Source organism: Mytilus californianus, unplaced genomic scaffold (assembly GCF_021869535.1).
Source record: "Mytilus californianus isolate M0D057914Y unplaced genomic scaffold, xbMytCali1.0.p SCAF_5, whole genome shotgun sequence".
Taxonomy (NCBI): domain Eukaryota; kingdom Metazoa; phylum Mollusca; class Bivalvia; order Mytilida; family Mytilidae; genus Mytilus; species Mytilus californianus.
Window position 1 is genome coordinate 7460566 of NW_026262701.1, and position 23797 is coordinate 7484362.

At 31.4% G+C, this 23797-nt stretch overlaps 1 protein-coding gene across 1 annotated transcript; it reads left to right on the forward strand.

The window, feature by feature from the left end:
* The first annotated feature begins 299 nt into the window (after positions 1–299).
* Positions 300–23642, forward strand: LOC127701564 (coatomer subunit delta-like). The gene is made up of 12 exons (XM_052205508.1): positions 300–405; positions 4977–5016; positions 5396–5619; positions 6051–6230; positions 12189–12391; positions 13994–14085; positions 18437–18509; positions 19907–20072; positions 20391–20538; positions 20895–21003; positions 21481–21685; positions 22000–23642. The coding sequence occupies exons 1-12, from the start codon at positions 403–405 to the stop codon at positions 22087–22089; spliced, it is 1533 nt and encodes a 510-aa protein (XP_052061468.1). The 5' UTR covers positions 300–402; the 3' UTR covers positions 22090–23642.
* Positions 23643–23797: the final 155 nt, after the last annotated feature.

Consider the following 23797-nt stretch of genomic DNA (forward strand, 5'->3'; position numbering starts at 1 on the left):
TAACTGTTTTATCAGAATTTGGTCGAACTTATAGGACTGAAATAATTTAACAAGCGGTCTTATTGATCCGTTGTGGTTTATGATCTCCAAGAATTTTTATTTGTATTAAGCTATTCCTGCGCATATGAATCCGGCAATTTTCCTTTAAAAATATAGTTCTCTATTTTCCACCTAATGCCACAATAATTTTCGTGCTTAATAAACTAAAATTTTAAGTTGTAAGATTTCAAACATAGAAATTATTTCAAAAGTATATCCATTATCATTAGTTCTGAAAGTACAGTTTTTTTACTAAAGCGCAAGGTTACAAATTGAAATTGACGTGGCCGAAAAACAGTCAGCAGATACGTTTATTTCTTCAATATTTATCAACACTAGTATTGAAAACAACATTCTTTCAACATGGTAGGACATTCACTATGTATCAGTAACATTGTCATCCATTCTTTTTGCTCTCGACAAAGAATAGTTTTCTCGCTTGTGCTTAATCAAACTCGAAACCACTTGCCGGCATCCTTCATAATTTTCTCCACGCAAACATTTATCAAACGTCAAATATACTGTAAAGGTACCGAATACACCAAATAAATCTATAATTTTGTTCTATCACTTAAATATGGAATGAGCACAGATCCGTAAACATATTAAAAATACTTGGGCAACAAAAAAGTTACAAATTGAAGGACAACTTAAATTATTAACAAGAAAAAGACATCAGTATACAAAAGGGTGCACAAGTATTCATACCTTTCTCAACTCTACAGGTACCAACTTGTATTCATCAGTGTTTGATCACTTTATGATATGAGATTGGAGCTACCTGATGAGCATCATGTTTTTTTTGTTTATAATGTGTATCATAGTGTTTCCTGTAGGAGGTTTTGACGTGGTATGGCGCCCTGCCCTTGTTAGGGAAAAAATTGGCGCCATGCCCCTTTTCAGAACGCCCTGCCGTTATTTAATATCGGTTATGCAATTCATCTTTTAGCAAGACCATTTCGAGTTATTTCCCTTGGAACGTAATCAAAATTTTAATGGCCGACATTTTATTGAATTTCGATTATGTTTGAACAGTTTTGAAGCGACAGAGTACAAATACGATTCAGGATTGAATCTCACAGGGACAATATCGATTTGTACCACTACGAATTTAAAATGTAGACAATTTAAAAGGGAACCAGGTGATCATTTGAGTTATAATTTTACGATGCAAAGGATGAACATTACCACTGGTTACGTAAACAATATGATGTTTGTTTATATTTTCTATTTATACTACTCAGTCTGTCGAGATGTCGGATTGGGTGTGAATTTACGACAGCTTTCATACTATTGTTATCTTAATCAAATTAAAGTCAAGAATATAGCTGATATAGTTTTGAATAGTACGAAAAATCATTAATGTTTCAATAAAAAAAACCATGCACAATAAAACACAGATGGAAAAAAGATGAAAAGCAGAAGAATATGTATAGTAAGTCTTGCTATACAAATCTTTGAATATTCTAAAATTATTTGTACAGTTATGAGCCAAGGTAGCTTTGATTGGTACATGTATAAACATGCGAGATCCAAATGGTATATTCGATTAAATCCCTATCCATTACAGTGCCTTTATTTCTATGTAAAGAGTGCCCTATAAGTGTAGTCCTCCTCTCAAAGGGTGCCCTTAAAGTGTAGCCAATCGCACTTAGAGTGCCTTCTGAGAAAAAAATTACCCTGCACTTTTCAAAAGCTGCAGTAAAAACTATATCAGATCAGATATACAAATATGTGGGATATCTTATGCTCATCAGATACAAATTTGCATGCAATGTATGTTCCTAGCTGCTGAACCGTAGCTCAAAGGTCCTTATGATATTTTTTGAAAATTTGCGGACCATAGAGCTATGGATTTTTCTTATTCTAAAATTTGCGGATTTGAGAGACAGGTTCAGGTCGCACTCATATCCAAAAATTCATTGTTTATTGCCAGTGCGTAGCTTATTAACGTAAATAGTTCATGTATTTATGTTTGAATATTCATTTTCTTGACACTGTTATATTATTTAATTTAATCCTTTTGTAACGTCTCTACCTATTTTGTTCAGCCATTCCTAATCTTCTTGTGACATCATCAGGGCTCACGCTACCAGGCGTCTAGGGCGAAGAAGTCACTTTCCCGTCCGTCACTTCGCTTTGCCCGTCCCTCAAAAGCGAAAACAAGTCGCCCTGTTGTTTACGATACTCGCTTTCAGTCGCTTTCGTCATCGGACATTTTCAATTTTTACCAAGTTGATAAAACATCAATTTTTTATTGGTTATTAAAGAAATTCAGACATAAACGATTCATTTTCTTAAGAAAAGAGGTTTAAGCATTGACTTTACAGTGTGTAGCAGGTTATTTAATAAAAAGACAACTTTTATCACTGCATGCACTTCCGGTACTTGTCACTCAGAGAGCGTACATCAATCTATTTTTCGGTGGCAAAATAAGTTTGTTACTTCATTTGAAAGTGATAAAAGTTGCCTCCAGTAAATGTTTAATCCATTTATTGCATTAAAAACGTCATATTCCTTTCCAAATAGCTTGTCAAACATCGTGTATTTTTGTAACTTTTCTTCGTCCGCCATTAACCATTTACTAACTATGGATCGGAACCGGACCAGCTATGACTGAAATCCGTATTTTTACAATAATAACTACGGACGCATGAATGGAACAGCTGACAGAAGAATATTGATCCCAAAAGGAAAAATTACGCATTCCACACGCATTAACAGACTTTTGGTTAGATCTAATTGATTAATGTATATAATTCCATATAATTTATATGGATTGTTTCAAAATATTGATTAAAGTTGCTTAACTACTAATATCAATATATTATGGCCCGGCCAGCTTAACTTTGTATATCTTTTGATGAGAAACACTGAATTTAATAAACATGATAAACAAGATAGTTTTTAATTGAATTGTAATTCATATATTATAATTTCTTTACCTTTTTGACATAAAAAAAATTCTTTTTAGTGCTAGATATTTAGTTGGTAGTTTCTCACAAGAACCTAAACTTAAACAACTTTGAATTTGAACTGTTAATTTAATTGTATACTCAGATATGAATTGAACAATATAAAAAGAACATTATTTACATATGACCCTTTATACTATAGTAAAATCAAAACATTGTAGCGCAGCATGCGAAGGAGCACTTCTCTTTCGAATCTCACCACTTCTCCCTATCAGTTTCAAAAAGAGAAGTCACTTCTCCCTATGATTCTGAAGTAGTGTGAGCCCTGGTCATTAAAATCAGGAACAGATAACTCTTAATAGAAATCATGTGTCGCTTTGTTTACATTTTCTATTAATCTATTTTCATTAATATTTGAATGAAAGAACATTTTATTAATCATTAATACAAATGGAAATAATAATTCTTACCAGCACTGCAGAAATTTATGTTGATATCCCTCTTTGTAAAACATAAACAAACCAACATGTGTTTTCCTATACTGTATGTGTTTTTTACCTCCAATATAGGAGGTAAATAAATCAGTGAAGATGATAATTTCTCTGTCGTTATTGTTTTTCTTGTACAGAAATTTATACACCGTTTCTTCTGACTTTGCGATTATTATACTTCAATTATAAAATCCAATCGGCGAAAAGTCTTGACTGAAAAATTTTACCAACCCCGCACCGCTTAAAAGGAAAGACGAACAAGACAGAACAAAATATTACCAAAGTTACGATCTATCTAAAAGGAATTTTGAATGTTTTTTTTTCTTCTAATTAAATGTCTGCAACTCTGGTTTGGTACAATTTGAATATGACAGGGAATGAAGGACTCAATGATTAAATGCCATTATGAAAAACAAACAATTTACAGTTGAGGGTTAAAGATCAGACCAAGAAAAAAAAATGGTGAAATTTCATGTTTTTTTTTTTTTTAATTTCAAAACTTTTCTATATAAAATCATGATTTCCAAATAAACAATTTTTGCTGCCAGGAGATTGCCAGAATGTAGGATTTTGCACAATTTACTACAGAGCTTCTAGGGGCCCCTTAAGCCTTAAGGCCAAAAGTTTCGATTTATATAAATTTTAGAATTTACGTTTATGGGATTTTATTCATGTAAACGGGGGATTTCCAGTTTTCGGACAATTACTGAAACATGCTTTTGAGCAGTTTTCATGAAACTTTGGTGATCAGTTTATATCTATTAAAATAAACTCTGTTTAGTTTTTTATAAATTTCTGATATGACATTAAATAGTTATGGAACTTTATTGTGAAACGTGACAGGCTCATGGCGAGCCTCTTTATTACCTATTATGTCTGTTTGCTTTGCTCACACATTGTTGTCAATATAATGGAATTGTATGTGACTGTCATACAAGTGAGGTTTAACTAGATATAAAACCAGCTTTAACCACCATTTTTATGCCCCTACTGTAGCCGAGGGGGCATTAAGTTTTACCCTTGTCAGTCTGTACGTCCCAAAATTGGTTTCCGTTCTCTAACTTTAGTTTGCCTCAACCAAATATTATGAAACTTATACACAATGCTTATTACCACAAAACTCAGATCAAGTACGAATTTGAGTAGCGTCACTTTTACTGTTCTTAATTTATATCCCTTTATAATGTTATATGCAAGTGGGGGCATCATCTGTGTCCCATGGACACATTTCCCATTTATTTACATAAGGAAATGCCTGTATCAAGTCAAAAATATCACAGTTGTTTTCCATTGGTTTGAGCTTTTGATTTTACCAATTGATGAAGGACTTTCCATTTTTGAATTTTCCTTGGAGTTTGGTAATTTTTTTATTTTTACTTTTTTTCATAGATTAATTTATTCATTATTAAGATTTTAAATGATACCCCAATCATAATAAAAATTGAAAACAATGACCAATTTGAACATTAATCATGTACATTCATGTGACATTTAGATTTTAAGGAGATTTAATTTTATTCTTTTTTTCTAGGTGCTGCTTGCTGCAGCTGTATGTAACAAGTCAGGGAAAGGTTAGTTTATATTTATAATTCTCTTTTTAGTTGATAGAGCAATGTATAAATCACCTCAAAATAATGTTTATCTGTATACTTTACAAGAAGCTACATTGAGAAATTAAATACTTATTTTAATTGAATTTTACTATCATAATATCATTATAATTTTTAATCTTATTGATCAACTATATATATAATAACATTACATGGAAGTTTCATGCAATTCTATAATTAAATTGATTTCACTTTTCATTTCATAGTTGTAGCATAAAAATGTTATTATAAGAATTGAACGTTTCTGCGTTTTGTACAAAATGTGCTTCAGTCAACACTTTTACACCCCAATGAAATTACAAAAAGAGGCATTCAATTATTAATTATTACACTTTTTCAGCATTAATTTCCCGTCAATTTGTGGAAATGACCAGGTCAAGAATAGAAGGCTTGCTGGCAGCTTTTCCTAAGTTGATGAGTTCAGGAAAACAACATACTTTTGTTGAAACAGAAAGTGTCAGATATGTGTATCAGCCTCTAGAAAAACTTTATGTTCTATTAATAACAACAAAAGCTAGTAACATACTGGAAGATCTGGAAACATTGCGTCTGTTTGCTCGTGTGGTAAGTTTAAAAACTTTGGTCTTAAAAGTAACATAATTATGACAAGCTTCTTGTAATAAGCATGATTTCTCCCTTGCATCCAAACAAGAAGTGAGGGGTTGGGATAATGCTTTTCATATGATAAATTTGCAGGCATTACACCTTATTATTTTAAGAAGCCTTTTCATGACAACTGAAAAGAGCATAACATTATTTATTCATAACTAGCAAAAATTTCAACACTTGATATTGTCCATTAAAAAGTAAGGTATTTACAATAGCATTAATTTGGTTTACACTTCTTAATAGAAACTGTTTTTTGTTTGATTATCTCAAATATTTATTATAGTAGTAAATACACATTTAATGAAAATTTTTACTCAAAGGCAGAAAAACTTGAAAAATTACAAAGGCATGTTCTCTTTTTTTTATTATTTTTCTTTATTTGTTAGATACCAGAATACTGCAGAAATATGGAGGAGGCAGAGATTGGAGATCAGGCATTTTCTCTCATATTTGCATTTGATGAAATTGTTGCTCTAGGTTATAGAGAAAATGTAAATCTTGCTCAAATCAGAACATTCACTGAGATGGATTCACATGAAGAAAAAGTTGCAATATCTGTTCGAGAGGTAATAATCATTAAAGTTATTGAAAGATACGTAAATGGTTTAACACTCCTAACTTCATGTAGAAATATAGAATCTTAAGGCATGATAAAACCCAGGACATGGTTAATTTGCATATCCTTCCGGAGCACCTGTGATCACCCCCAGTTTTTGGTGGGGTTCGTGTTGCTCTGTTTAGTTTTCTATGTTGTGTTTTGTGTACTGTTGTTGTGTCTGTTTGTCTGTTTCTTTTTTAGCCATGGCGTTGTCAGTTTATTTTGACTTATGAGTTTGAATGTCCCTTTAGTATCTTTCACCTCTCTTTTAAAACTAAATATAAAAAAAAACATAAGTTCTGGAAATATTGTGGTAAAATCTTTTATAAAGTGATAAAAAGAGAGAAACAGTCATGTCAGAAATTTCGAAATGGATTCCTGCATAGTCGAGTTCATGTTAAATTTGCCAATATAAAATTTTGCTGATGAAGGTTTTTTGTTTACCTTTAGCCTTGACTATGAAGTCATTTTCTATTTTTATAGCCTTATGATGTAGTTGAATTATTTAATACTTTTATGATGTGTTTAAATGGGGTTTTATCATGTTTATGGTTGCAAAGTTATTGTTTTAGTATAATAAACTCCATTTAAAATTTGCCAATAAAAAAAAATTTTGTTTATTTTTAGCTATGATTATGATGTCATTTTCTATTTTACTTTTATGGTTGCAAAGAAATTTTTATTTTTGTCGAGCCTTCGACTTTTGTCGAAAAAGCGAGACATAGCGATCCTACATTCCGTCGGCGTCGGCGGCGTCCACAAATATTCACTCTGTGGTTAAAGTTTTTGAAATTTTAATAACTTTCTTAAACTATTCTGGATTTCTACCAAACTTGGACAGAAGCTTGTTTATGATCATAAGATGATATTCAAAAGTAAATTTTGTAAAAAAAAAATTCCATTTTTTCCGTATTTTACTTATAAATGGACTTAGTTTTTCTGCCAGGAAACATTACATTCACTCTGTGGTTAAAGTTTTTGAAATTTTAATAACTTTCTTAAACTATCCTGGATTTGTACCAAACTTAGACAGAAGCTTGTTTATGATCATAAGATAATATTCAAAAGTAAATTTTGTAAAAAATAAATTCCATTTTTTCCGTATTTTACTTATAAATGGACTTAGTTTTTCTGACAGGAAACATTACATTCACTCTGTGGTTAAAGTTTTTGAAATTTTGATAACTTTCTTAAACTATCCTGGATTTCTACCAAACTTGGAAAGAAGCTGGTTTATGATCATAAGATAGTATCCAGAAGTAAATTTTGTAAAAAAAAAATTCCATTTTTTCCGTATTTTACTTATAAATGGACTTAGTTTTTCTGCCAGGAAACACTCTGTGGTTAAAGTTTTTGAAATTTTAATAACTTTCTTAAACTATCCTGGATTTCTACCAAACTTGGAAAGAAGCTTGTTTATGATCATAAGATAGTATCCAGAAGGAAATTTTGTATAATAAAAATTCTTTTTTTTCCGTATTTTACTTATAAATGGACTTAGTTTTTCTGCCAGTTAACATTACATTCACTCTGTGGTTAAAGTTTTTAAAATTTTAACAACTTTCTTAAACTCTCCTGGATTTGTACCAAACTTGGACAGAAGCTTGTTTATGATTAAAAGCTAGTATCTACATGGAAATTTTGTTCCATTTTTTCCGTATTTTACTTATAAATGGACTTAGTTTTTCTTCCAGTTAACATTACATACAGTCTGCAGTTTAAGTTTTTAAAACATTTATTAGATTCATAAACTATCCTGGATTTTTATCAAACTTGGACAGAAGCTACTTACAATCAAAAGATAGTATAGAGAGGAATATTTTTATTAATTTTTTTTCTCATTTTTGTTGAGCCTGTGATTAACAGCAAAAGTAGGCGAGACACTGGGTTCCGCGGAACCCTTACGAATTTTTAGATATTACTGTTAAATGATGCTGATTAAGGTTTTTGCTATGTTTAGCCATGACTATGATGTCATTTATATACGACCGCAAAAAAATTTTTGTGGTCGTATATTGGTATGACGTTGGCGTCGTCGTCGTCCGAATACACATTAGTTTTCGCACTCTTAACTTTAGTTTAAGTGAATGGATCTCAATGAAATTTTACCATAAGGTTCAATACCACAAAAGGAAGGTGGGGATTGATTTTGGGGGTTATGGTACTAACAGTTAAGGAAAAAGGGGCCAAAAATAAGCATTTTTTTTACTTCCAGACATAACTTGTGTGTAAGTATATGGATCTCTCTGACATTGTACCACAAGGTTCCATATCACAAAGGGAATGCTGGGATTGATTTTGGGGGTAATTGCCTCCAAATTTTAGGAATAAGGGGCCAAAAAGGGGCAAAAAACAAGCATTTTTCTAGTTTCATGACAATAACTTGTGTGTAAGTGTATGGATTTCTCTGACATTGTATCACAAGGTTCCATATCACAAAGGGAATACTGGGATTGATTTTTGGGGGTAATTTCCTCCAAATTTTGGGAATTAGGGGCCAAAAAGGGGCAAAAAACAGGCATTTTTCTAGTTTCAGGACAATAACTTGTTTGTAAGTGTATGGATCTTTATGAAATTGTACTGCAAGGTTCCATATCACAAAGGGAAAGCTGGGTTGGAGTTTGGGGGTAATTGCCCTAAACGTTTAGGAATTAGGGGCCAAAAAGGGACAAAAAAACAAGCATTTTTCTAGTTTCCAGACAATAAATTGTGTTCAAGTGAATGGATCTCTCTAAAATTGTACTGCAAGGTACCATACCACAAAGGGAAAGCTGGGATTGAGTGTGGGGGCGATGAATCATAAGGGGGTTCAAAAAATTTGGGGGGGGGGGATTTTTTTTTCCTTTTTTTTCTTTAAAATTTTCCATTTTAAATTGGTTATTTCTGATTTATATATAAAAGCAAATAATAATGATATGGTTTGAATAGCATACATGTGAACCTCCCGACAGGAGTACAATAATCCTGTTTTCAGGAGTCTCCTCCCGACCTCCGGTTGAAGAGGAAAATTATAATCCCATGTATGAAATTTTTCATGAATGAAAAATTTCTGCCCAACATATCATCTCAGGCATCTGGTGTAACTCACATTACCTGAAGTTATATTTTACCTGTAAATCAATTAATATGCATAATTATATGGCTTCACTTGTCAGCTTGGGTGTCAAACATACTGGTAATCAATGATTTTTTACCTCAGGCTAACTGCCGTTGTGTAACAAAAACTGTGTATTTATTGGGTTACTTCCCTTGATTTATCCTGTTTTAAGTTACTTTCCTTTTAATAATGAAAATTTTTAAAAGAATATAAATAAAATATAAATTGAACAAATAATCATAAAAGGATGGTAAATAAATGATTTTAAATGTCTTAGGACAAATAAAAAAATAATAATTTGAAAATTATTTGAGGATTCTATACTTCCTTTCAAGGCTTAAATTGAAATTTATATAATAACTATGACCCTTGTTTAACAGTTAGAATGATTTTCTGAGTATGCAAACAAAAGCTACTAATAAAGATAAAAAAAAAAAAAAACAAAAGCTATTTGCAGATAGTTAAACAAATGTTCTGGTTGCAATAAATGTTTTATAGAATATGAAGTAAAAAATTTAAAGAACATACTGAAAAAAAAAAAATGTTAGATTGAACATGTAAAATATAAAGATGGAGAAACTTTATAAGTACAAGGGTACTATAAACATAATAAATTGGATGGAAAGTTGAAGAAAACACACTTTAAAAGACCATTTTTACAGCACACGGTTACATTTACGACAAAATTTATGTCGATTAAAAACCTCCTGATCTGAGTCCTAATCTCCTGACCAAAATTTTCCAATCTCCTGATCTGAGTTTCACAGTCCATCACATGTATGAATAGGTAAATTAAAAAATTATAAGTTCTTAGACCACTTTCATTCTGTGTCAGAAACCTATGCTGTGTCAAATATTTAATTACAATCCAAATTCAGTGCTGTATCAAGCTTGAATGTTGTGTCCATACTTGCCCCAACTGTTCAGGGTTTGACCTCTGCGGTCGTATCAAGCTGCGCCCCAGCGGAGCATTTTATCTATTTTAATATCTGTTATGATGTATTTAAATGGGCTTTTATGGTTACAAAGGAATTTTATTTTTAGATATTACTTTAAATGTTGCTGATTAAGGATTTTTGTTTATTTTTAGCCATGACTATGATGTCACTTTCTATTTTAAAACCTTTATGATGTATTTAAATGGGCTCCCATGTATTTAGATTTTTGATTATTTATACATGTTACCAAATTGGTCCACATTGAACAAAAACGGTCCAAATTTCAACTTTATTACATTACATCAAACATTGAATTCTACATATTCTTTGATATATTGAAATTAACAAACAATTTAGTTTATGGATATTCCACCATAATAGGTAAATTAAATTTTTTCCAGTTCTTACACCACATTCATCCTGTGTCAGAAACCTATGCTGTGTCAAATATTTAATGACAATCCAAAGTCATAGCTGTATCAAGCTTGAATTTTGTGTCCATACTTGCCCCAACTGTTCAGGGTTCGACCTCTGCGGTCGTATCAAGCTGCGCCCCAGCGAAGCATTTTATTTTATATGACCGCATGTATATTGGTATCACGTCGGCGTCAGCATCGTCCGAAGACATTTAGTTTCCGGACAATAACTTTAGTTTAAGTGTATGGATCTCTATGAAATTAACCAAAAGGTTCAATACCACAAAAGGAAGGTTGGGATTGTTTTTGGAGGTGATGGTCCCAACCGTTTAGGAATAAGGTGCCAAAACAAGCATTTTTCTAGTTCCAGGACAATAACTTGTGTATAAGTATTTTGATTGCTCTGAAATTGTACCACAAGGTTCAATACCACAAGTAGAAGGTTGGGATTCATATTGGGGGTAATTGCCCAAACCGTTCAGGAATTAGGGACCAATAAGGGTCTAAAACAAGCATTTTTCTAGTTTTCAGACAATAACCTGTGTTTAAGTGTATGGATGTCTCTTAATTTGTAGCACATTTTTACATAAAGAAAATTTCTTCAAAATTAATTTTTTTGGAAAAGGGGGGGGGGGGGGGCAATTTTTTTTTCCTCAAGAAAATTCTCTTCAAATATTATTTTTTTTGAAAGGGGGGGGGTCAAATTTTTTTCCCCAAGATTTAAGAAATTGTCAATTTTCCAAAGAAAAGTTTTTAATTGGGGGTCACAATTTATTTTGCTAATTCTTTGTATATAGTCTAAAAACAGATTTACTATGTATTGGGCAACAGCACAGTGTATTGCACAACAGCAATAAATCTTCAATTGAATATAAATTCAAATCATACAACCAATTTCAAGTTCTTTGACTACATTAATTCTGTGTCAGAAACCTATAATGTGTCAAATATTTAATTACAATCCAAATTCAGACCTGTATCAGGCTTGAATATTGTGTCCATTTTTGCCCCAACTGTTCAGGGTTGGACCTCTGCGGTGGTATCCAGCTGCGATCGGCGAAGCAGTTAATTTGCAGTGCAGCCACTTCATGTTTGCTAATAGTTTGCAATTTACAACACACATTGTACAAGTAAAATTTTCATCAAAGTTTTCTTGTCTTCTGTGAATGTTGGAAATGATCAGTTATACTTCAGTATACATGATACTTCAATCAATTGCATGCAGCGACCGTGTTCAGACATAGTATTGGTCTTGTTTGTCCAAAGTATAAAAAAATATATTTTGTTAGATCTTATATTTAGCTAGTTTCAAATATTTCATTGGATTTTGTATCATGTACATTTGTACATCCACAAAATTCCTACTTTGGAAAATAATCAGCATGTCTCATCACTATTAAATATTTCAATTCACATTTGAAATAGAGTTAAATATTCAGTATTACTTTTAACTGTAATACGCTGTATAATTTTAGACACAAGAAAGAGAGGCTAAAGAAGCAATGAAGAAAAGAGCCAAAGAATTACAGCAAGAGAGAAAAGAAGCTGGTAGATCAGGGAAAGGAATTGGTTATGCCGGAGGATTTGGTAGTTCTTCATATTCATCATCATCATCAAGAGACATTATTGAGCCTACACCTTCAGCAGAAACAAAACCTTCATACACATCTGTACCTAGGTAATTCATAACAATATGGATCGGATATATGTACCACATATTCACGGAATATCAATTTTCCTGGTTTTGGTTTGTAAGGGAAAGCCACAAATTTCTATTCTTGAAAACAAATTTTTAGTAAGTTTGATAGGAGCAAATGATGAAGTCCTGAAATAGCAATTTTATTCATCAACCACTATAAATAAATAATTACACAGTTTTTACAAATTTTTAGATTACTAAATCATTCATTGAAGTTTTCATTCACTGTGGTTTCTGTTTAGTTTTTGAAGACAGATTTGTGGTCTGTAGATGTCAGTTTTTGTTAACCTCTTAGATCACCAACTCATTGACATTTACCTCTTTTCAATCTTTACTTTTTATTGGGATTTATTCAAGTCAACTTTTTAAATTATTTTTAGGCTCACCTGGCCCACAGGGCCAAGTTAGCTTTTCTCATCACTTGGCGTCCCGCGTTGTCGTCCGTAAACTTTTGAACAAAAATCTTCTCTGAAACTACTGGGCCAATTGGAACCAAACTTAGCCATAATCACCATTGCGGAATTTTTCGGGAGCTAAAATGTTTGAAATGATGAGATCTACCTAATGTGTATTGACACAAAAACTGCCAGACAATTTTTTATAAGAGTTATTGCCTTTAAACGATGAATTTTACCAATTGTTTTCATTTTGCTCATTAACTTCAAAATTATAATAGATAGAAAGAAACTTAATAAAAATGATCAGCAAGACAAGATCTACAAATAAGTCAACATGGTAGAAATTGTTAGTCGACACCTTATTGAAGTTATTGCCCTTTAATGACGATGTTTCCCAATTTTTTGCGTTTTTGCTTTTTATCTTGAAAACTATAATAGATGGATAGAAATTTTAGATAGCAAAAATGATCAGTAAGACAAGATCTACAAATATCCTACATGGTTGAAACCTTCAGTGGACTCTTTATTGGAGTTTTTGCCCTTTAATGAAATTTTTTTACATTTTTTTTTTTGGGGCTTTTTTTTTGCCTATTATCTGGAAAACTATAATATATAAATAGAAACTTTAAAAAAGAAAAATGGTCAGCAGGATAAGATCTACAAATATGTCAACATGGTTGAAGTTTTCAGTTAACTTTCAATACTGTTATTCCCTTTAATGATGATTTTTACAAAAAAGTGGCAATTGTTGAAGATGCATGTGAGTGACACAGGCTCTTTAGATCCTCTAGTTTCATCTGTCAGAGCTAAAATATTTCAAGTATTTGATTTTACAAATACCCAAGTGAAATGGAAATGCAATGTTTTTAGTTTATATTTGCTATTTATGATATAAAGGGCTGTTCCAGAAATAAATGTATAGGAATGTGGTCTCGGAAGGAACTTTTTATTTCACCGCCATGCATAAAATTTTAATGCACTGTTTCCTATTATTGTTCATGCTATCTTTCTAAAATAACCACCATCTAATTTTGATGGTTAGTGCCTTCCAACCCCCACCCCTATACATTTAATTATGGAAGTAGAGACTTTCATTGATAATTCATTACATGTAGTAGCTTATTAGTATACTGTTATTTAGCAAAAACACAAATTTCTAAATTCCATATTTTATTTCTTTTAGTAAACCATCTGGAACTGGCAAGGCTCTTAAGCTCGGCAGTAAGAAGAAAGATGTTGATACATTTGTTGGACAGTTAGAATCAGAAGGACAAAGTAAGATTTTTATACCCCCGCCGTAGTGGAGGGGGCATTAAGTTTTACCCTTGTCCGTCTATATGTCCCAAAGTTGGTTTCCGTTCTCTAACTTTAGTTTGCCTCAACCAAATATTATAAAACTTATACACAATGCTTATTACCTCAAAACACAGATCAAGTTTGAATTTTGGTGGCGTCACTTTAACCGTTCTAGATTTATGCCCCTTTACAAATGGAAAAGTTGCTGAATTGTTGTTTCCAGTCTAACTTTAGTTTGCCTCAACCAAATATTATGAAACTTATACACAATACTTATTACCACTAAACTCAGATGAAGTACAAATTTGAGAAGTGTCACTTTTACCGTTCTTCGGTTATGTCCCTTTATAACTTTATATGATATGCCAGCGGAGACATCATCTGTGTCCATGATCTGTGTCCCATGGACACATTCCCCATTTATTTCATCAAGTAGCACTAAAAAACTAGGACATTTTAGAAGTTACATTTTTATCACCAGATTAGAAAAGACGTAAACTGAATATTTATTGTCTCACTGGATGGGGCATTAAATGTAAGCCTTTACCATCCGTATGTCCCAAAATTAGTTTCTTTTCTAACTTTAGTTTGCCTTAAACAAATGTTATGAAACTCATACACAATGCTTATTACCACAAACCACAGATCAAGTTCCTATTTGGGTTGCGTCACTTTTAATGCTCTTGAGTTATGTCCCTTTATAGCGTTATATGCAAGCAGTGGCATCATCTATTTCCCATGGACACATTCTCAAATTTTTGCTCACCTGGCCCTTTTCTCATCACTTGGCTTCAGTCGGCCATCATCGTCAACTTTTACAAAAATCTTCTCAGAAAATACAGGGCCAAATTTAACCAAACTTGGCCACAATCATCAATGGGGTATCTAGTTTTAAAATGTGTCAGATGACCCCGCCTGCCAACCAAGATGGCAGACATGGCTAGAAATAGAACATAAGGGTAAAATGCAAGTTTTTTCTATTATTTTGAAAACTGTTATAAATAGAAAAAATCTTACAGGAGCAGATATGTTCAGAATGTTAAGCTCTACCAATTGTCAAAACTGTCAGACAACTTGTAGGAGTTATTGCCCTTAAATGACAAATTTTACCTTTTTTTTTCATTTTTGCCTATTATCTTGTAAACTAATAGATACAGAAAAACTTTAAAATGCAAAAATGATCTGCAAGAAAAGTTCTACAATTAAGACAATATTGAGGAAATCATCTGACGGCTCCTTATTAGAGTTATTGCCCTTTAATGATGATTTTCACCATTTTTTTTGGCGTTTGGCATGATATGTTAAAGATGATAATAGATAGACATTTAAATCACATAAATGGTCAGCAAGTTAAGATCTACTAACACGTCAAATTTTGCCGATAAAGGAAGTAAACTGTCACTCTTTATAGGCGTGATTGCCCTTAAATGAGGAATTTTTTTACCCTCATTTGCATTTTGAGCAAAAACTAAAGAGGATAGAGAGAAACTGAGCAGATAAAATGATCAACAAAACAGAGATTTTTGTCATGAATTCTATTCTCGTCTACAATGTTGGAGAGTGTCCTTTGTTGAATATGCATATAGACCAAGGTGAGCGTCTAGTTTATAAATGTCTGCACCTTACGCAATATAAGATTTTTCTAGGACCTCTGTATTTAAATGTATTGGCTTATGACATTTTTATGTCCCCAAGGGGACATTAATTTTAACCCTTGTCCGTCTGTACGTCCGTACGTCCCAAAGTTGGTTTCCATTCTCTAACTTAAGTTTGCCTCAACCAAATGTTATGAAACTTATACACAATGCTTATTACCACAAAATACAGATCAGCTTTTGAATTTTGGGGGTGTCACTTTTATTGTTCTAGAGGTATGGCCTTTACAAATGGAAAAATTGCTGAATTTTTCGTTTCCGTTCTCTAACTTAAGTTTGCCTCAACCAAATGCTATGAATCTTGTACACAATGCTTAATACCACAAAATACAGATCAAGTCGGAATTTTGGTGGTGTCACTTAAACAGTTCTAGAGTTATGCCCCTTTACAAATGGAAAAATTACTGATTTTTTTGTTTCCATTACTAAAATTCCTTCTTTATAAGTCTAATTTCTTTTTTGCATTAAGTATGAAATGTCAGAAAGAAACATAAAGCATTTAGAATTCATATGCTATTAATAGGAAATATAATTGTATGTACACCTATATTTAGTCCTTGGCTTTTAAACACCTAGATATTTCTCAGAATTTGAATATATATAGATTCTAACATTGGTATTAGTGGATTGTCGGATTTATTCATTTAGATAAATAAAATTCAATAATTGTACTATCAAGATTGGATTAAACCGATAATACACAAGTAACTATCTCAGTCTCAGAATATGTTTCTCCAATGACTATCAAATAAATTTTCATTTTTAGCTCACCTGACCTGAAAGGTCAAGTGAGCTTTTCTCATCACTTTGCGTCCGTCGTCCGTAAACTTTTACAAAAATCTTCTCCTCTGAAACTACTGGGCCAAATTTGACCAAACTTGGCCACAATCATCATTGGGGTATCTAGTTTAAAAAATGTGTCCGGTGACCCGGCCAACCAACCAAGATGGCCGCCATGGCTAAAAATAGAACATAGGGGTAAAATGTAGATTTTGGCATATATCTCTGAAACCAAAGCATTTAGAGCAAATCTGACATGGGGTAAAATGGTTATCAGGTCAGGATCTATCTGCCCTGAAATTTTCAGATGAATCGGACAACCCGTTGTTGGGTTGCTGCCCCTGAATTGGTAATTTTAAGGAAATTTTGCCGTTTTTGGTTATTATCTTGAATATTATTATAGATAGAGATAAACTGTAAACAGCAATAATGTTCAGCAAAGTAAGATCTACAAATAAGTCAACATGACCAAAATGGTCAGTTGACCCCTTAAGGAGTTATTGCCCTTTATAGTCAATTTTTAACCATTTTTCGTAAATTTTTGTAATTTTTTACAAAAATCTTCTCCTCTGAAACTACTAAGACAAATTTAACCAAACTTATCCACAATCATCATTAGGGTATCTAGTTTAAAAAATGTGTCCGATGACCCTGCTCGCGAACCAAGATGGCTGACATGGCTAAAAAATAGTACATAGGTTAAAATGCAGTTTTTGGCTCATATCTCTGAAACCAAAGCATTTAGAGCAAATCTGATGAGAATAAAATTGTTCATTAGGTCAAGATCTATCTGCCCTGAAATTTTCAGACCAATCAGGCAACACGTTGTTGGGTTGCTGCCCCTGAATTGGTAATTTTAAGAAAATTTTGCAGCTTTTGGTTATTATCTTGAATATTATTATAGATAGAGATAAACTGTAAACAGCAATAATGTACAGCAAAGTTAGATCTACAAATAAGGCAACATGACCAAAATTGTCAATTGACCCCTTAAGGAGTTATTGCCCTTTATAGTCAATTTTTTACAATTTTCATAAATTTTGTAAATTTTTGTAAATTTTTACAAAGTATTTTCCACTGTAATTACCGGGCCAAGTTCATTATAGATAGAGATAATAGTAAGGAGCAAGAATGTTCAGTAAAGTAAGATCTACAAACACATCACCATCACCAAAACACAATTTTGTCATGAATCCATCTGTGTCCTTTGTTTAATATGCACATAGACCAAGGTGAGCGACACAGGCTCTTTAGAGCCTCTAGTTGATAATCCCTGACGAGTATTTACCATCCTGATTTCTACAAACATAAAGTCAATTTCTCTAACACCTGCTCTCACATTTCAATTCATCTAGAGAGCTGATAAAGGTACCTTTTGAATAAGCAAATAATCTACTGAGATCATCGGCATCCAACCATTGATTAAATTTTATTAAACAATGGGTCCAGAAAGGGTTAAATTGCCAAAGAATAAGATAAATGAAATAACAGCATTCACCAAATTAAATGTGGTTAGTTTAACATTTATAAATTGTAAGGTAAAGAAATGAAAGTTAGCACTGAGAACATGTTAAAAATCCATTATACTCCATTAGCAAGTTAAATCAAATTCTTGTATTATACTAGGATAGTAAAATATGAAATGATTGGTGAAAAAAAGTTAAGCGAAGCAAGCACTCTATATACTAATATTTTGATTTAAAAATTTGTTTATTTTGATTTTTAAAAAAATATATGGTATTTGAAAGTTGATAAACTACAAGTACATTTACAATGAAACATACAAGCTTACTGTTCTTTGTGATTTTATCAACTATCAACAGAGATTAAAGAATACTGTATAAAAGTACTTATTTTGTTCTATCAGAGTTACAATTTTTTTATTTTTTTTTCAGAAGTAGTCAGTTCAAACACATCAGTATCATCAACGGTAGCCAAAGCTTCTACACCAGCTGTTGATCAGGACGGGTAAGATATAAATTTTCATAAATAAATTCATTTTAGTTTTCTCTTCTTTTCATAGTAGTGAGACATACTTGTTAACTTCTGTATGTTAAAAGGAGACAAAAGAATAGTTCAAAATATTTGGCTTTAAAACTCTTCCCTGGAAGACGTCCTTAAAACTATTCTGTAGACAAATTCCATTTGCATGATTCACACACGCAAGAGCTGCAAAAAAAATATTAAGAAAACATGTTTTGCTGGTCATTGAAATTAAAATAATGTCTTACTACCAAAAAATTTGTAAGGGTTCCACGGAACCCAGTGTCTCGCCTACTTTTGATGTTAATCGCAGGCTCAACAAAAATGAGGAAAAAAATTAATAAAAATATTCCTCTCTATACTATCTTTTGATTGTAAGTAGCTTCTGTCCAAGTTTGGTAAAAATCCAGGATAATTTATGAATCTAATAAATGTTTTAAAAACTTAAACTGCAGACTGTATGTAATGTTAACTGGAAGAAAAAGTAAGTCCATTTATAAGTAAAATACGGAAAAAATGGAACAGAATTTTATCAAAATTTCCTTCTAGATACTAGCTTTTGATCATAAACAAGCTTCTGTCCAAGTGTGGTACAAATCCAGGATAGTTTAAGAAAGTTGTTAAAATTTTAAAAACTTTAACCACAGAGTGAATGTAATGTTAACTGGCAGAAAAACTAAGTCCATTTATAAGTAAAATACGGAAAAAATGGAACAGAATTTTTTACAAAATTTACTCCTTGATACTATCTTATGATCATAAACAAGCTTCTTTCCAAGTTTGTTAGAAATCCAGGATAGTTTAAGAAAGTTATTAAAATTTCAAAAACTTTAACCACAGAGTGAATGTGAATGTAATGTTTCCTGGCAGAAAAACTAAGTCCACTTATAAGTAAAATACGGAAAAAATGGAATTTTTTTTTACAAAATTTACTTTTGAATATAATCTTATGATCTTAAACAAGCTTCTGTCCAAGTTTGGTAGAAATCCAGGATAGTTTAAAAAAGTTATTAAAATTTCAAAAACTTTAACCACAGAGTGAATATTTGTGGACGCCGACGGTATGTAGGATCGCTATGTCTCGCTTTTTCGTCAAAAGTCGAAGGCTCGACAATAAAACAACTTAACTAGATTGCCCCACTGCAGGTTAAATCTACTAACTTTGATATTCAAAAAGAAGTGATATAGTATAAACTGTTGCTATGATAGACAAACACTTCTTTCTGATGATGTGATGGATTTAATAAAGAAAATATCAAACCATAACTAAAATTTTATTAAGGTTCTGGTTGAAATTAAAAGAAGTCTTTAAACAAAATTATCATTTTATTTCTAATGATATAAATATGTACTAAATGAACTTTGATCTTCTCTTTTCATAGTGTACACATTGTAATGGAAGAAAAGGTGTCATTAACGGCAGGCCGTGATGGTGGTCTACAGAGTATGGAAATTCTTGGTATGGTCAAGGTTAAAGTCAACGATGAACAATATGGTCGCATTAAAGTACAAATGATTAATAATGATAAAAAAGGAACACAGTTACAGGTAGGTCATATGTTGAAAGCATTTAGGAACATATGAAAATTGTCCTTGAAAAAATATGCTACTAGACTCAGAAGTGAAAAAAAAGTGGTCTGGATGCTGAATCAAATACTAATATGGGATTGCAAATTTACTTTAATGTATGAAAACTACATCCAAGGTCAAGGCCATAGTTAAGAGAATAAACTAAAATTTGTGCAAAAAAATGGTTTCTGAATAGTTAATCAAATATTTTGTTAAAGAAGTATAGAGTGAAAATCTAATTAGAATTTAAACAATTTGAATAAGAAAAGATTTAATATGTAAGTTTTACATTTTTAGACACATCCCAATGTGGACAAGAAAAGATTTAATACAACATCCAATATTCAGCTGAAAAATCCAGAAAAACCTTTCCCTCTGCATCAGGATGTTGGTGTATTAAAATGGAGATATACAACACAAGATGAATCTAATATGCCATTATCTAGTAAGTTTATTGTGAATTTGTCATAGATACACATGGAAAGTGCCCTATGATATAGAGAATTTAATTATTCGTTATGTAGAAATGTTCTTTGATAATTAGAATTCCATATTTTTGCAAAGATACACAAGGAAAGTGTCCTATGATAAAGAGAATTTAATTATTTTTATGTAAAAATGTTCTTTGATAATTAAAATTCTATATTTTTTTTGCATAGAATTCAAGAAAATCTGAAATAAGGAATCATTTTTGCGGGAGGAGGACTTTTAAAAATAGATTTAATTTGCAAAATGACTCTTCAAGAATTGATTTATTTCCTTGCTCTCTTCAGGATGGACAATGTTTGCTTTTATTTTCAGTAAACTGTTGGCCAAATGAAACAGGAAATGGCTGTGATGTAAATATAGAATATGGGTTAGAGCAACCACAACTAGAATTAAATGATGTAACAATTAATATCCCTCTACCGTAAGTGCTTCTCTCATGTAAAAGTTGTGTTTTACCTGAATAGCCTTAGATAGATAGATCAATGAATACAGGATTTGTCTGAGGGTATAAAATCAGTTCAACATTTACTTATGTTAAGGCTGAACAAGAACTTTTTTATACATGCCAGTGCTTTATTTTGGTAGACTATATACCTATAATAGAGAATATCTGGTGTATTATAAGTAACAATGGTAGTCCTGTATTAACAAATAAACCAAAAGCATTTATTAATGGAAAATGGAAGATTATCTTCATGTCACTGGAAAAAATGATAGTCCTGTATTAACAAATAAACCAAAAGAAAAGCATTTATTAATGGAAAATGGAAGATTATTTTCATGTCACTGGAAAATAGTTGTTAGCCTGGAAATTAAAATGAAATGAAGTTTTTTTCATGCTAAATTTTTTTTATTTGTATTATTTTCAATTGTTAATGATGTACATTTCCACTGACAGGACAAGTGTAGGAGCTCCAGTAGTCGGAGACTGTGATGGGGAATATAATTACGACAGTAGAAAGTCGATGTTAGTTTGGAGTTTACCTGTTATAGATGCTTCCAACAAGTCTGGTAGCTTAGAGTTCAGTATAGCTGGTCATCCTGATGATTTCTTCCCTGTCCATGTTAACTTTATGTCCAAAAAATCTTACTGTGATTTACAGGTAAGTCATATTTTGTGTCACATTATTATCTGAAGCACAGCAATGGTACTCCATTCAAAGCCTTGTTAAATACTGAGAATTGATTATATATATTGAGAAGAACTGCCTGACCATGAATTTGCTGAAAAGTACATTTATTGGAAAAGAAAATACTGATCATATTATAAAACTTGTTTTGCTATATCTCCATTATTGAAATTTCTGGAAATACTTAATGCAGACATGAATATAACTTCTTACTAATGAGAAGGCTAACTCTCAGCACCATTTATAAAGACTTTCTAGACCTTAAAGAAACTTCTTCTTTTTTTCAGATATCTGATGTTCGATTAATAGATGGAGAACAGCCTGTAAAATATTCATCAGAAGTTATGTGTTACACAGACAAATATGAAATTGTATGATAAATATGTGAAAAATAAAACATTTTATGTAAAATTGGGACTTGGAAGTGAAGGTCAGCCAACAAACTGCCTGTTTTAAGTGCTGCAGTGTCTGAAAATTTAATACTATTCTGAACAAAAGAATTTAGACGTAATTAAATGTTGGCTCGCAAGATATAGTGAATCATGAAAGAGGATATAATATTGAGAAGACTCAAATTCTTATGTTGTTCCTGCAGCACATACTACTTTAGTAATATTGGATTTTGGTTAAAAAATAGCTGATATAAAAAAGTTTTGTTACAACAGCATAGAATATACATCGCATCTATTTCATAGACTTGTTACAATCTGTAGATGACCATTTCTGTTTTAGAAGTCTGTTCATCATTGATGTTTGTGGAGGCATTACTAAGGAGCACCATATAATATTGAATTGTTGTCTCAATATGTAATTGAGTATTCGTGAAAAGTGTAAAATAAAACTTTATTTTATGAGTTTAAAAATGTAGACATTTAAGTTAGAATATCATTTTCTCAAAAACCTAACTTTTAAAGAAATACTTCTTTGATTAAAGCTTTAAAATTGTTATCTAGGTTGAACAGTATCTTAAGGATGGTATGATTATATCCTACAACAAACAAACAAAATATATGTATATATCCTGTGTTCTCAAGATAGTATTTAGTATTCTACAAATGTTTCATATATGTAGATGTCTTTTATCTTCCACTTTAAATTTTAATACAGACCTTTAAATGTATTGGAATAACAAATCTCTTACAAACACAAAACTGTGAAAGTTGAGCTATGTGTTTATAACAAACTCACTTAGTTATGAAGCAACTTTATTTTTTTATTGAAGAAAATATTTATTAATTCCTGAGGATTTATATTGAAATTTTCTTGTCTATAGACATGGAGGGGGGATACAAAAAAAATATTGGGGGAAGTTTTAAATTAAAAATTTCCTTACAAGTAATGAATGGGCAGATGAATTTATTCATTCATAGATTTAGAAATATTTTTAGAAATCATGATATTTACTTAAGATTTTGGTATAAGGATCACTTTATAAAATAATACAAATATTTCTACTTATATATTTTTTCAGATGAGAGAAAGTTTTTAACTTTCAAAGTACAAGGTGAGAGGTTGACATTTATAATAATGGTGTTATCTGCTACTTCTCTGTATTTAGTAGTGGTATTGTAATTTTCTTTATGATACACTGATATTATGTTGATGCTCATTGGAGATTCTTTAATTTGGAAACATTGCATTAAATTTGTTATCCACATTAGAAAAAAAAATATCCGAAACACAACATAAATTGGATAAAATTTATCCAATGTAGTAGACATTCCTTCAGGCAACATTAGAAAAAATGCTTCTACTAAACTTTTAAACCAATAGGTATCAATTGGTAGAGATTTCCTATTGATATAACTTGTTATTGTTGCAACTTAAGGACCAAAAAAAAATAATGTATATATGTCTTAAAGAAGAATGTTATTTATTGAAAGTGCTCTGAAGTATAATATCGTCAAAAATAAAATGGTCAAAACAGTTATTACTAGTTGTAAATTTAATTGAAAAGGTAGAAATGGGACAGAATTTATATTATCCAGATGAGAGGACTTGTCTTATTTGTTTATAGAAGTTGTAGGCCATGGCTTGTACTGCTTTAAGAAAGTATGGAAATTTCTTCTTTAATGGTTACATTAA

Excerpts from the sequence above, each read along its gene's own strand:
- LOC127701564 (XM_052205508.1), top strand. Across the intron at positions 5,620-6,050 it reads TGCGTCTGTTTGCTCGTGTG|ATACCAGAATACTGCAGAAA; the intron begins GTAAGTTTAAAA and ends TTTATTTGTTAG. Across the intron at positions 21,004-21,480 it reads ACAATTAATATCCCTCTACC|GACAAGTGTAGGAGCTCCAG; the intron begins GTAAGTGCTTCT and ends TTCCACTGACAG.